Source organism: Otolemur garnettii, unplaced genomic scaffold, assembly GCF_000181295.1.
Source record: "Otolemur garnettii isolate 467f Iridium unplaced genomic scaffold, OtoGar3 scaffold00271, whole genome shotgun sequence".
Taxonomy (NCBI): Eukaryota; Metazoa; Chordata; class Mammalia; order Primates; family Galagidae; genus Otolemur; species Otolemur garnettii.
In genome coordinates, this window is record NW_003852666.1 from 958,875 (window position 1) to 974,818 (window position 15,944).

At 38.5% G+C, this 15,944-nt stretch overlaps 1 protein-coding gene across 1 annotated transcript in view; it reads right to left on the reverse strand.

Moving 5' to 3' along the window:
• Window positions 1-15,944, reverse strand: part of PIK3C2G (phosphatidylinositol-4-phosphate 3-kinase catalytic subunit type 2 gamma) — a 372,023-nt gene that overhangs the window by 255,571 nt on the left and 100,508 nt on the right. The window contains exons 11-12 of the mRNA XM_023508742.1: window positions 15,075-15,206; window positions 5,822-5,936 (exon numbers count right to left, since the gene is read on the reverse strand). Coding sequence (XP_023364510.1) covers window positions 5,822-5,936; window positions 15,075-15,206 — 247 coding nt within the window. The remainder of the gene's footprint in view (window positions 1-5,821; window positions 5,937-15,074; window positions 15,207-15,944) is intronic.

Consider the following 15,944-nt stretch of genomic DNA (forward strand, 5'->3'; position numbering starts at 1 on the left):
AAAAAAAAAATTAGAGAAAGTAAAATACTGGCTGAATGAGAGCTGTGGTTTAAGGAGAATGCCCTGTTAGATAAAAGGAAGAGCTCAACATTGTGGTATTCAGACTGAGACAAGTGCATCAAAGGGCTGTGTTTAGAAATATCTGTGGGTTGAATTATTGTAGTGGTCAGAAATATGGATGTATAACATTAATTTAACAAATATTATATCTAAGGTTCTATTCTAAATGCTGGGGATCAAATACTGATTCTTGCTGTCAGTGGAAGGAAATAGAATGTGGTAATACATTGATACAAATATTATTGGATATTATGCGAACACAGAGGAAGGGCACTTAACTCTGCTTGGGGTCCATGGTAAAAGATGAATATCAATTTTTCAGAGACAAAGCAGCAGAGGCTGGTGGATGGTGAAGTGGAGAAGGTAGGCACATACAGTCAGGGAGCAGTATTTGTAAATTCTTTTTGCAGTATTTGGCTGGGGCTGGGTTTGAACCTGCCACCTCTGGCATATGGGGCCAGCGCCCTACTCCTTTCAGCCACAGGTACTGCCCAGTATTTGTAAACTCTCACAGCGTTAAAGCAAGGCAGAGCCTGAGGTTTGCAAAGCTACTGGAGTTTAAAGTGTCAAACACAAACTGGTAAGAGAAGTGATGGCAGAGAGGCCAAGCGTCAGAGAGGCCAAGCTGCAGAGAGGCCAAGCTAAATTCTCTGGGTAGCACTGACTCATTGAAAAGTCTAAGCAGGAAAGTGACAGGTTCAGATTGAAGTTGCAGAAGGATTGCCCTAATGACTAGACAGATTTTGAGTGAGAAAACAACATACCTAAAGCCAAGATTGAAGTTGCAGAAGGACTGCCCTTATGACTATGCAGATTTTGAGTGAGAAAACAATGTACCTAAAGCCAAGGAGACCAGCAAACTGTTGTCATATAGAAGAGAGTTGGTGAATGAGGGCAGAGGAGGTGAGGAATTGAGAGGATCATAAGGAAAGTACTGATGATTAAATTAGTAAGCTATAGTATGGACTAAAGACAGGCAGAGAGAAAGAGGGAGCAGGCAAGAAAAACAGGGGTGGATGCTGGGCGTGAGCAGACACGATAGATTCAAGGGGTGAAAGTAATTTTGCAGAGGAACGTGGGTTCACTGGGGCATGTTTTGTTTGAAGCTGCTGATAGGATAGCCAGATGGGGGTTTTAGCAAGTACAGCTTGAGGTGTGAAGGAATCAATGCTGCAGACGCAGACTCAGAAGAGGACCTGCATGGATACTGACAAGAAAAAATGAGGATGAAATAAATGGGGCCCAGTAATTCCACTGCTAAGGATGTGTCCAAGAGAAATGAAAGCACGTGTTCTCACAAAAACCTGTATACAGATGTTCACAGCAGTGATATTGATAACAGCCAAAACAGAGAAAGAACCCAAATGCACATTGGCTAATACGTAGATAAATAAGATATGGTGTATTCATACAGTGCAGGATTATTCAACAATAACAAGGAACGAATACTGATCATTCTATAACATGGAAGAACTTAAAACACTATGCTAAGTGGAAAAGCCGGTCACAAAAGAATACATATTGCAGAATTCCTTTTAAATGAAAAGCCACAGATAGGCAAAATTATAGAGACAGAAAGAAGATTCCTAGTTGCTGAGGGTTGGAAAGGATGGGGGACTATGTGGCAATCCCTAAAGGGTGTGGGATTTCCTTTTCTGAGGTGATGAAAATGTTCTAAAATTGTCTGTGTTGATTATTGCATGATGTACCTGTGGAAATGGCAAAAACTCCCGAATTGCACACTGGAAATGAGAGGACAGTCTGGTATGTGAATTATATCTCAATAAAGGCATTTTTTTTTTTTTAAGAAAAAAAAGAGAGACACAGAGAGAGGATGAGAGCACCCATGGAGAAGGTACATCCTGGGAATAGTTGTGGATCACAGACCGAACCTTTGAGATGTTTCCACAGTGAGGCCGGCAGAAGGCCAGCCTGGGAAGGAGTCAGATTGGGGAGAGTCGGAGAGAAGTGTGAGGAAAAACACAAGAGGCCAGTCACACCAGTAAGGGGGAGAGCTGGCGCCACAGAGCAGAGAGGGGCCAGTGCAGTGAGGACTGGAAGACACCCCTGGATTTGGCATCGAGGAAGAAGCCACTACCTGACCACAGGCAAGTGCGGGGAGGATGAGACAGAATATGGTGAATCTAGATGTGGATGGGCGGGTGGGAAGAGGAGAAACACACAACAGGAGCATTCCTAACTCCTCTGAAACAAGACTGCTCTTAGTTGTTAGATACGTGATAGAGCCATTCTTCTAGATTATGTTCTGTTGGGGGCCTATCGCGGCCACACATGAACCTTTCCCCCTCCTCCTTCTGTCCTCCTAAGACACAAAGGATCAGGTGAGCCTCACCCCCACTCCCAAGTTCATGTCAAAGGACCCTAACCTTCAGGCAAGCTGTGGAATTTATACACCCCCGACACTGCCATATAAAAGGGCTCTTTAACCGCCCCAGACTCAGACACAACTTTGGCACTTCCCAGGAAGGTCACTTTCCCCTTTCAATAAACCTGGCTTGAACATCTCTGCTGAGCCCTCATCTCTGGGTGCCACCACTGACACCTTTTGTGTCTTAGGAGAGATGGGACGTTTAGGCAGACCTGAGCTGAGGGAATCAAACAATAACCTGCTCCATTCTGTCTCCATTTCTGAACTCAGATCTATTTTATCGGGCCCATCGCTTCTGGTCAGTACATCACCCAGAGGACCTGAAGACAAGCATTGGCTTGAAGGAATCATGTTCTGTGACATATCACATCCTTTGTCATACGGGGGTGGCTACGGAGTGGCAGTGAAAACCCACCAAATAAAGACAATCAGAAAAGCATGGTATCATCTTTTCATTGTTCAGAGGGGAAAATAAAAGATTAGGCAACTTGTTCAAGGTCATAAAGTTTTCTGTAAAAGAGCTAAGACTAGAATCCAGATTTCTTAGCTCTCAGCAGATGTCTTTGCCTGAGACTCATCCTGTCATCCCAACAAAAACACTGGGGCAGAACTGGCTTCTAATTCCTCACCATGTCTTAATCTCAGAAATCTAGACATCCTGCTCTAAATTTATCTGACTATGTAAATGAGACTGGTACTGGCTATTAAAGATCTGACTTTACTACCTCAACAACTCTTATTTCGCATATCTCATCACCAATTAAAAATGTGTTGAGAGTTTTTTTTATCTATACTATTTGAAATTATTTGGCAAAAATAAGATGATTTACCTTTTGCATACTGTTGAATGATTTACATGCCCCTCCCTCACTTTTTTTTTTTTTTTTTGAGATGAATTCTGTTATGGATCCAGATTTCTGCTTAGAAATCTGTGCTGCTATTGAATATTCAAAACTTTCCTTCTGATGCCACTCACCAGAATCTCTGTTCCTAAAGTAACAATTTCCCTCATCAGAAAAAAATCTAGGAGACTGTCATCTCTCTCCTCCTTCACCTCCTTCACCCACTCCTCTCCCTATCCCCTACCCCGCCAACCCAGAACATCATAAAGTGATATCCAGAAAGCTCTGGCAATGGCCAGACGGAAGACTTTCATTACGCTGAGGTGGTTTGGATCTGACAAGAAATAGTTGATTAGAAAATACATTTAATACTCTTAAAGATACTAATACCTTAAAGAAAAGTCACCTATATCTATACCTGGATATCCTACAGGTCTATATACAAAGTAATGTATCTCAAACTGAATTTATCATATTACTCCGTCAAAGATCTATTCCTTCTCTGCATTTTTAAAAACTGAAGCTATTGATATTGACTTAGAAACACAAATTGCCGTGTTTCCTTATTTATTCCTTCAGATGGTTGTGCTCCATTCTGTTTAAAATAAGTTTCCAAAATTTACCACTTAATTGTTTTTTTCTTAGTTTTGGCCTTATGTCTTCTTGTTTTCAGGACATTTTCTATAACCTTGGTAGAACTGCGCTCTATGACTCACTACTCAGATAATCATGTCTAAATTTGGTACATAATCTAGTGATTTTCCACCTTTTGCCACTATTCCTCATAACATTTAGTCCTTAAGTTTCGCTAACTCATCACATTTTGAAGCTGCCACCCCCTTTCTAAATCTGTGTGTTTTCATTGTGCATTTCTTTATGACTGAAGAGCTCTTCCCACTGAAACTAGTTAGTGAGAGTGAGAATCTACTCATTCTCCAAAAGGGCATTCAAATGTCATGTCCTCTGCGAGTCTGTCTCCAGACTTTGTATGTTTGTTCGCTTTCCCTCAGAAATAGTCATTACTATTCTCACTTTGTTAGTGCCCCGGTGACGGCTACAATATTCGCCACATTACATCAGTGAGTTGCGGAACGTCTGTCTCTCCAGTTGGATTTTGCATTTCTTGAATTCTTTGGCTGGGTACGCGTATTATGCCTTCACTCATTTTTGTAAAAGTGTTTATCATAATGTTTGGTGCTTAGCCGTCATACGCAAATTGCATATTTATCCTCACTGAATTGAACCTCTAGCATTTTGCTATTCGTCATAACTAGAAAATGTTTATCAGGTTTATGGCAAGTCTCTCCTCTTTTGTAGTGGAAATATTTATCTTTTTGTCTTGTTACAACAGGGACATCTGCTAATTAATGACACCAAGTGTTGGGTGTCTAAGATTTTGTGCCAATATCTAATCTGAATAACCATTCTTTTTTATCATCTTGTACACAGATTTAAGTGGCTCTTTAGCTGCTGTCCAGGAGGGCCCTTCTCTACTAGAATGTGAACCCACATTTCTACCAGTATTAATTTTTCTTTTTCATTTCCAACATCTTTCCATATAGTTTTCTAAACTCTGTCCCCTCAATGCCTTAGATCAAACCTGGAAACGTAAGGGCCTAGAGACGCTTCTAATGTCCTCTAGAGCAGTGACTCTCAGCTGAGGGAAATTTTGTCCTTAAAGGACATGTGACAATATTCAAAGACATTTTTGATTGTTAGGACCTACATGATACCACCAACATCTAGTGGCAAACATCTTATTATAACCAGGATAGCCCTATGTCAATGAATTATCTTGTCCAAAAGGTCGGTAGCGGTGTAGTTAAAAAACTTTGTCTGGAAGGTGCTGCCCAGATAGTACTTTCCAATTTTTTCTGTAGACATAGAAAGTCCATATACTTTGCATTTTCATGCCTGAGAATGTCAATGCCTCAAATATTTAAGCAATGTGATCAGCTAAGTCATGGAACTGTCAACAGGAAGGACCAAAGCCTGGACTTGCTGCCCACCTTTTGTTCATGATCTCAAATCACACAGAGTAGGAAGACTTGAAGAAAAAAAAAAGTATAATAGATAGATTTTGTTTGTAGTTTCTTTCCCACTACTCAGTTAATTGCTAGTCATTTAGGAAAATGTACAACTGAAGAGATTTTAAAGAAACGTGACACAATGCTGAGGCAAATATGAGTAAGGTATCAAGTTCATACTATATACCAATGACTGTTTTTAAACAACGAGAAGAAAATGAATGCACATAATAAGTATGCTTAATGGCCAGCATTCCACGGCTCTCCTCGGTGATCTTGTTTGTTAGAGAAGGGTTTGAAATTCCTACTTTATAAGCTGGGAGAAAAGTGCTTTGAGAATTTGTGAAATGAAAGCAAGAGAGTTTTCACAAATCTCAGCAGGCTGGAGGAAGAGAAGACCATTAAAATGTGTGATGCTGGAAGAAATTGTTTCTATAATTGACAACAAACTACTTAGCAACCAATACTTGGCTTGTGTACTTGAATCTCAGCCCGACACTCACCTGCAGGGTCACTGGGGATGGCTGGCTCACATCCCACACTCCTGGAGCTATCATTTCTCTGGGTGGTTCACTCTGCAACGTCATGCTGAATAGCATAGACCCGAGAATGGATTTTCTGCAAGAGACGACCCATAGAGACAGACAGACAGGAGTCACTTCATGAGGAAAGCTATTATTATCTGTAAATGTTTTCTTTCGGACTGTAAACACAATCAGCTATTTCAGTGGCTTTATTCAGTTGCTAGAAAAGAAATATGGTATGCCACAAGCCCAGCCACTAATTGGCAGTTCATTTCTAATACACCACAACCAGGGCTATTTTCCTAGATGCCTAGATTTATTTTCCACATGAGATGATTATTTACTCTCAGTGGTTTCTAATGGGTAGCATTTATTCTTAATTGCTATCAGTGGCGATTACAAGGTGAGACCAAGAGTCCCAGATTTATATTCTTGCAGTTATGGCTGCCTTAAGTCAATAAAGATGTCAACTCTTCAGAACATTCTTTGCTCCAAGGAGTGACTGAATTCCCTAGGCACCTTTAAAGATGTGAGCACTAAATTTATAGAGAAAAAAAGAAGGCTTAAATTAGCATAGCATATGATCTGCAGAATAAAAATAGTCATGGGACTTCATGGAGGAAATGCTTCTTTATGTATAAATAGAAAGATTATTCATATACTGAATGTTTAAAAATTGGTGGTAAATTACCATAGCAAATGAGGGTGCGTACAGGAAAGATTTTAAAGAGGGAAGAATTCATGGATGGTTTTAACAGATTCAGAAACATCCAAATCCACAGATCTTCATTTGAATTATAAAAGAAGTTACTCTGGCTGTACACATATATGAGAATCAGAATATCAGTAAAATATTCCAATAATCACTGAGAACAGTCTTTGATTTTAATATGCCAAACTGAAAATGTAAAAGTAGAAGTTAATATAATTTGAGTATACCAAGAACTTTAAAGCATCCACTGGGTCTTTCTAAATATACATATTAGGTGGTTATATATATATTACCATCTTGCTATTTAACAGGCATTAGGCAAAACATGATAAAAGAATCCACGAGTGTTTTCTTTAAACCTTAGCGTTCTGAGGCCTGCTTTCTTTATTATTTTCTTGATCTAAAGACACTGCCAGAAAATATGTGTCTAAGGGTATATAATTTTTAAAATTGTTGGGTAGATATTTTTATGTGATCTAAGAATATTCTTCTATCAGGATGAATTTTGAGTCTTCTTTCCCTTTCTTCCATCCTTTCTTCATCAGAAGATGACTCATTTTGGTATGAGAACACTAGGGGGCCAGTATTAGTAAGGTAAAGGTTTAACAGGTGTACAGATTGTAAAATTGTAGAATTATTTTGAAGTATTTCTTCTTTTTCTATTGTCTAAAGATTTGGCATGATCTGATTTTGGAAATTACCTTCTATTTTTATTTATAAAAATAAATATCCTTTATTTTTTTAGACTTTGGGGAAAAAAAGTTAACTGATGACTCCATACTGAACCTCAGAGTCAAAGCATTCTATGATAGACATACTTTTATCTGACAATGTGAATGTTACTTTTTTTGCATCATCATTATTATTGCTCAATATTTGTTGCAGCAATCATCTGATTTCTTTTCTAAAAGTATTTATCTTCGTTTGTTCTTTATGAGGTTTTTGTTTCTAGTCCTTATCTTAGACATTGTTATTGTTATTAAATTTTAAGCCTCTTTAATTTTGTGAAGGCAAAAAGTGGAAACCAAATAAATACATGTATGTGTACAGAGAAAATTAAAAAAAGATTGTAAAATTATTAATGTAAATTTTCCATTTGTCTTTAAGAGAGTATGACCTTCCACCCCATATAGACAAACCCCCATCTCCCTGGGGAAAGTTCTGGATTAGCGTCAGGCAGGATGTAAGAGGAGGAAAGAACACGTCACACACCAAACTTGGGGAACTCAGGTCATAATGTTCTCCAGAGCACGTAGAGAAAAATCTCTCTGTGAATGGTGAGACCAGGCAAGGAAGGAGAAGAGGTGACAGGATGGATGGGAGAGCATGGTAACAGAAAAGCCTGCCACTTTCTGGCAATTCGGGAGGGTGGGAAGCAGGAGACACGGGAAGAAGGAGCAGAGTGAGTGCAGTGGGCAGAGTGCCTGGGCTCTCTGTGCATTTTATATTATCTAATTTGCTCTCCTATTTGCCTCTCCTCTGCCTTTGGAAGCAATGGGGACGAGTCTGAGCTAAATGAGCAAACAGGTCATGGAAGATAGAGGGGCTCTTTTCTCACGCCTCGTTTCAGATCCTGGAAGGAAACTGCCTCTTGAGGGTGCTCTGGACCAGCGTGGGCATGATCATTAAACTTGGTGTCACAGGTTAGCAGGCAGGAGGAACTCCTGAGTTTAGCTTTGCGGGGCCTTCTTTGGTTTCTTTGTAGATGAGATGGCATCTGGAAATAGCCAAAGGTATTCAAGGGTGAGGGTTTTCAGAAAGGGGCTCACTTATGGGGATAAGAGCCTCTGTGATAAGGGCATTTTATTAGATCATCCCAGCTGAGGACAAATGGAGGTCACCAGCAAACCTCAGATGGGTCTCTGGTGGCTGTGACAGCCTGAGTCACCCAGGGAGAGCCAGGAAGGCGCTGCCCAGCTGTGGGAGCCCCACTCACAAGCTACACTAGCTGCAACGTCACCTGTAACAAGCAGCCACCAGCTTTATAAGAGGTTTTGATTCAAATACCACAAGTTCCTGCGCCAAAGGATCTGTTGAGGTTGTTTTCTTTTCTTTTTTGATCCTGTGTTCCTTTTCCCTCTTAGGAAGAGAATCAGGGTATAAGGAGGATATCAGAGTGATGGGGCACTTTTATCCAAAAGAGACTTCACATTTCTACAAGGCTGTTTTAAATTACTGAAGTAACAAATACTTTGTCATAGATCTAAAGGTTTTCTCCCTGTTAGTGACAGGGTGGGAGCTCATAAGGAAACGTGTGATATGATTGTTGTGGGTTTTTTTTCCTTCATACCTGTGTTGCAAAATGTGTTATAGTTGTGGCCCCTCTAGGCCATATATTTATGTGTCTTAGTCATGATTCACTTTGAAAATCTGAGTGATCTAAGATGATTCTGATAGAGGAAGAGGGGACTCAAGAATCTAGTGGTAAGTACCTGTCATTTCTGGGCTGGGATAATAATCACCAGGACATTAACCCTGAGGGACTCGAGGTAGAAGGAAGTCAGAACACCTGATGTAGGTGCGTATATGGGGTGTATATCAAGAAGCAGGGGATAGGGAGAAAGGACTTTTAGCTTATAACAAGGCTGATGTAGTATTTACTTTAACATCATTGAAGGGGGAAAGAAATAAATATTTGACACCATTTCATGGGCTCTCTCTGCATTTTATATTATCTAATTTGCTTTCTGATAATGGATTGTGCTAGAATCTCTCTCTCTCTTTTTTGTCACTCTTGGTAGAGTGCTGTGGCATCAGAGCTCACAGCAACTTCAAACTCTAGGGCTTAAGTGATTCTCTTGCCTCAGCTTCCCAAGTAGCTGGGACTACAGATGCCTGCCAAAACACTTGGCTATTTTTTAGAGATGGGGTCTCACTCTGGCTCAGGCTGGTCTCAAACCAGTGAGCTTAGACAATCCAGCCACATCGGCCTCCCAAGTGATGGAATTGCAGGCGTGAGCCACTATGCCCAGTTAGAATATAAGAAGGAAATACATTTCAATAGACTTCTATAAATGGAATATAGGAAAAAGATAATTAGTGGGATTAAGATTTGAAAAGATACCTCTAAGAGTGTTGGTGGTTGCAGAAGGAAGATGAAAATGGAAACTTTTAACACCAGGCACCAGGAGACCACCATCATTTTTTTTAATTACCACTACTGTGAAAGTTTTGTTAAGTCAGTTAAAATTAAACAAATGAACAAAAATTGATGAAGGCAGTATATACAGAAAACAGTTTCATATGATAGAAAGAACAGAAGACTCTGCCAGGCCATCTGGAGCCTGTCTTCATTAACTAGCCTTAATTAGCTTAACTTCTTTGCGCTTCCTGGACAAAATCAATGGTCTTTCCAGTGTTTTTGTAAAGCTTTGAGGTTCTACTGGTAGTTAAGGGTGGCCTTTAGAAGGGTGGTTGGAAAATGCCAATTCAACTGGACTGTAGGATTTCAGAGTCTTTCCACATAGCTCATACCTGCATTACTCATCCTCTTATCACTTAGAGATTTTTTGAATACAACATTATTAAGAAAAGGACTATACTGCTAAACATATGCTTTCTGTAAATTTTGAATGGTATTTTTAATTTAAATATTATATAGATTCATTCTCTACAGAAAAACCAATCCAAACTTTGTGGCACCAGGAGAACTTATGAGCTGGTTTATCCTCTCTAGAACCCTGTTTCCTCAAGAAATATAAGACATTTAAGTAAAATAATTATCAATTTTTAGCTATAGGTTTCTATACATCCATTTGCTGCATTCTGGAACCAGAGAATATAAAGACCCCAGAAATGGGCAGACAATAGGATCAGATGATCCAGTGTTATAAATTTTGGGAGGTTGCTGACTCTAATAGAGCTGGTAGTTTTCATGTCCAAGAGTGGACAACCCAGGCGAGACTGAGGCAGGCGCCCCTTCCTTGTAGGGTAATGAGTTTTTTACAGGGTGTTCATGGAGTAAGGCACGTCATCTAGGAGCAGGAAGGGAGGCAGCTGCCCATTTATGCCTCGTTGTCCATTATTGGAATGGTAGTCACATGGGAGTTATTTATGCCCTGCCGCTCAAGGTCATCACCGAAGTCTGATTTTTCACACATCTGCCTCCTGAGGGTACATATGGGTGACTCACGTGGTGCACCGAGTCAGTCCCTGCTCAGTTATTATGCTGGGAGCTTGTCAAAAAGTGATGCAAAAAATTTAAAAATTTCAACCTCTGGCATAAATGGGTTAAGCCGGCAAAGCCTGGACCTTTATTCTAGTTCTTGTTCTATTTCTAAGATGCCTGATAATCATAGAAAGTCTTTTAACTTTCCTTCAAAATAGAGTTCTTCATCTGTAAAGGAGGCATTTGGACTAAGTGAGGGTCTATCTTGGACAGGAAAATAAAGCAAAATGGAATTGTCATCCATAATTGATTTTGAAGATATATCTGACATGATTAGATATGTCGGTTTGGGGAGTCAAGGTTGGCTACTCAGGTATTCTTTATATAGATTCCTATATAAGGAATCTAATTGTTTTGAGATTAAGAATTATTTTAGATCCCTTTTTAAATTCTATAAAAGATTCTAATTTTCCTAGGCTTTAACTCACCTTGGGTGCTTTGGATATAGTGATGATTAGGCCAGACAACAGATCAATCAAATTAGAATTTCTAAAGGTATTTGGGCCTTGGGTTGATTTTAAAATCTTCCCAGAAAATTCCATTGTTTAATCAGGGCTGAGAATCTCTGTGTTGAAGTAGCTTACCACAATTTAGAAATGCTAAGGAACCACCATACTATTAGTTTTGAACTTAGAGATAGGAGCTCAAGCAACATTTTCTTTCTGCATTGTAGAGAAAGTATGAATGCAGATGTATAGAAGTCTTGTCTGCAAGGGTGGTGCCTGTGACTCAAAGGAGTAGGGTGCCAGCCTCATATACTGGAGGTAGAAGGTTCAAACCTGGCCTCAGCCAAAAAAAAAAAAGAAGAAGAAGTCTTGTCTGCAAATGCAGAGCTTATAAAACTTCTGTGGGCAAAATTTTATCTTTGGACTTCAGAACTTTTTAAAGTAGAATTGAATGTGAATTTTCTTGCTTAAAAATGTAGAAGTTTGGGTAGTGCCTGTGGCTCAAAAGGGTAGGGCGCCAGCCCCATATGCCAGAGGTGGCAGGTTCAAACCCAGCCCCGGCCAAAAAAAAAAAGTAGAAGTTTACTGATGCAGACCTAACTGATTTATCTGAGTTTAATCATCTTTGGTTCTTCTGAAACTCAATTGTAGAAACCATGATGAGATAGCAAGCCTTTAGTTCTGCATATTCTCAGTTTATATGTATGTTGGAAAAAATAATGACATAAGGGCTCATTACAACTCCACATGGCTAGCTACGGGCAATTCAAACTGTAATGAAAGACAGATCCAATACCAAATGTTTATAGGCAGGGGTCATTCTAAATGAAGTTAAGTCACCAATTTGTTGTGATCTGGAAATATCTGCATCAAATAAATTGGGTTAATCTCTGTAACTCAGAGCAACAAGCAAAGTGGGAGTCATTGCATCTCCCCACCCACTGCCCACCCCTACGTGATGCATTTCTGATGTCCTAAAATGATCTGGATTTCTTTAAATCATTTAGCCCAGGAGCAGGGCAGATTTTCTGATTTCATGAGAAACAATCTGTTTGAAATGTATTTACAAATGTTTACTGAAGTACTCTTTGAAGTAAGTTTTGTTTTCTGATATCCCATCATTTACAATTTTGACTCTTTCCCATAGAAAAATGCCAACTCCAATCTGTCTCAGATGGTGTTTCTCTCCAATGCCCATCTTCTGTGATCAGTCACCTATAGAATGCTTACCAATGGCAACTGATTCATGGCGAAATAGCATGGAGACAGCATTATTATCACCATAACCAGCTAGAAAAAGGCCTTGACAATTAGTTTGAAAGAAAAAATATTCCCAACTCCTTACATATTTCATGTTTATTTGACTTGATTGTTATATGTAAAGTCGTGTATTAAGTGATGGGAGAGAATAAATGTAACCTATTTTTTTCAGTGAATAGCTAGAAATAATATGCTACAACAATGCTAAATCTTACAAGTATTGCTGCTGAACATTAAAGAAATTCACTCATGAAAAGAAATGATACTTGTATAGCTGTTCAATGAGAAAGGAATGAAGGTTCTTAGCACATAAAGCAGATAGTGCTATGGTATCACACAGCTCACAGCACCCTCCAACTCCTGGGCTCAAGCCATTCTCTTGCCTCAGCCTCCTGAGTAGCTGGGACTACAGGCATTTGCCACAATGCCCGGCTATTTTTTTGTTGCAATTTGGCTGGGGTGGGGTTTGAACCCGCCACCCTCAGTATGTGGGGCCAGCGCCCTACCCTCTGAGCCACAGGCACTGCCCAAATGTCTGCTAATAGCACTAGGTATTCCTTCTTGGGAAAAACTGTTTCTTATAAGCATTTGAAATCTTATTTCATTCTATATCTTCTATATTTGGATTGATTTGTTTTTCAAATTCAATTCAATAAATAAACTTCTACTGGTTATCTATATAACAAGGCACTATGTTAAATGATAGATATTACCAAAACACACACACACACACACACACACACACACACACAAAATTCCCTGTACTCTAGTAATACCCCAGGGAAATGGGTTAAAACATGAAAACAAATAACAGAGTAAAACACATACACCCTCACAGCCCATATCAGAATTAATCCAGCAAAGATGATTTTAAGATTATCATATTTGCTTTGATGATAATTAATATATATGCCTAAGCATGGGAATTAAGCACGGATGAAGAATTGGTTTTAACATTTTTGCATTACCCAATCTTTCTAAACCATCAAGGGAAGAAACATACTTTAGAGCAATACTAACATCACCATATAGGTACTAATTTTTTGAGGGTCCTGAATTTTGCCACTTGATTCTAAAGAAAATTATTGCCATTTGAAAAAGTCTATTTTTTGAAATATTTCTCTCCTCATAGGATAGAAAAGCATCTAATTGATTTTACCAAATATTCTAAGTATTCATAGTCCCCAAGGCTTATAGTTAAATCAACAGTTAATTTTTGATCCTATGTTGGAAGATGGTCAATGCTTTTTTTTTTTTTTTTATTGTTGCTGTGTCCACCCACTTTGCTGGAGAAAAAGTACAGATGCACCTTTCTTACAGGAGAAATCTCATCACTCAGCTTATGAGCAAAGTGAAGTATAGAAATTTAAGAAGGAGAAGACCATCATCTTCTGACTCTGAGGAAAGACTCAGTGGGAAGATACATTTTACAATGCAAAGCTTAAAAAATCAACAAAGGATTGCATGGTTTGCAGCAGAAAAAATGAAATAGTTGGAAGGAGAGAAACTGTTTTCTACTGTGAGACATGTGAGAGGAAGCCTGGACCTCATCCTGGAGATCGTTTCAAGAAGCATCACAATCAAAACAATTATAAACAAAATCACTTTAATTATTTAATGTAACCTAAAATATATAATAAAATAATCAGGTGCGTTCATATTTATCTATTTCTCTTTTAAAACTGTAGGATAATTACAAGTAATTTACCAACCTCTTTTCCACCCCAAAATAAATAAGAGCTGGGGAGCGTGAGAGTGGAAGAAAAACTGGAAAGGGTTAATTTTGCCACAGCCATTAGTTCCGAAAGAATATCTGAATTCATAATTGACTTGCTTTTCTAAAAAATATCATCTTAAAGTTATCAAGTGTTTCTTCTTGACAATAAAAGGTCAAAAAAACAGTTACATTGTGTGATTTTACTTTAACCAGAATTCCACGACTTAAACATTCTTTCTGAATGACAGTATTAATCCAAATCACTTTGAATTACTAATTCCAGAGAAATTGACCAGTGAAAAAGAAAAGTAATTGAGTTTGGTCATGCCAAGATCTTTCATTGTAAATGACTCAGCTGACCAGTTGGGCACGAGGCCTGTTTCTAAAGCCATTTCTACATTTTTGCTTTTCAGTTCTGTTTTCAATAGTCACGATGTATACTGAGCTACTTCAATTTGATTGATTGATTGATTGATTGATGTGAAGGTACAAACAACCAAATCAAAATATTTGAATTTATTAGGTAGAATCCCTCTTTTACTTACGTCCTGCACCCCAAAGGTGTATCACATACCTAAACATTGTGTCCATTCAATGGGAGCACCCCAACCACCCCATCCTCTTTACCCTCCAACCACCCCAGGCCACTTTACCCTCCAACTTGAATTGAAATGAGATTTTCTCCTATGTGGGTGGGAATTAGATCATCTACTGGGTTCATATTAATATTGAAAACATTGGATATTTGCTTTGCTATTTTAGTGTTACTTTACTGAGAAGAATGTGTTTCAACTCTATTCAGATTAATACAACATTTTAGAATAAAATGTCTTCTTAATTTTCTCCTTATATCATGCCCTACAAAATATTTAGTTCCAAGGATATTTTATTGAAATGGGACCTTTATTAACCACCAACGATATACTTACTCTTTTGAAAACAATGGAAGACAAGTCCAGGCCAGTAGCTTTGCATTGTTGGTTTCACAGGCAATCCCATACAGTTTTATAGTGAGCATGGACTCCTTTGGAAGTGACTTTATTTCAAGAGGAAAATTGATTCTAAAAATTAAAGAAAGAAGTAGTATTATCTACCCCATTACAATTTTTATTAAAAAATTTTTTTAGTGTAATAGTCTGGGACAAGAATATTTAATTATTTGAATCAAGATATCGTCTTGCAATTTTTTTGTTTAATCTTGTAAGAATGGAAATAACAGAAGTACACAGAGCAATGAGGTTTGGTAATCAGTAGGAAATGCTCCTTGGCATTTTGACACGAGCCTATTTTTACAAAATTATTGTAACTTGTGCATTTACTCTCAAGTTACTGGAAGCAACAGATGAAAGAATGACTTACAAAGTCATTGTCTCAGGGAGTTGAAGATGGCAGGAAATAACTCAAATGGGTCTTAAACAGTCAGTCAGCTAATGAGATGGAGATATTGAAAAGAACTTTCCAGGAAGAGAAAACTAGATGGACAAAAGCATATGTGCATGAAAAGATTAAGCGTATCTGAGAATTAGTGAATGGCTCTTTGTGGCTAAAACAAAAGATGAGGTCATGTTGACAGGGGAAGTTGTAGAGGATGCAATTAGAAAGATGGGTGGTTGCCAGAATGCTTAAGAATTCTGCATTTAAATTTTGACTTCCTTAAAGTTAAAAGGAAACATTTGAAAGAGCCCCACGTATAAAGAGTTGTTTACAATTTGAAATTTGGGCTATTTTGAGGTCCCAGATATTTAGGTGTGATCACTGAAATGTAACGTATGTACAATTGATATGTTAAGGTCAAGGTG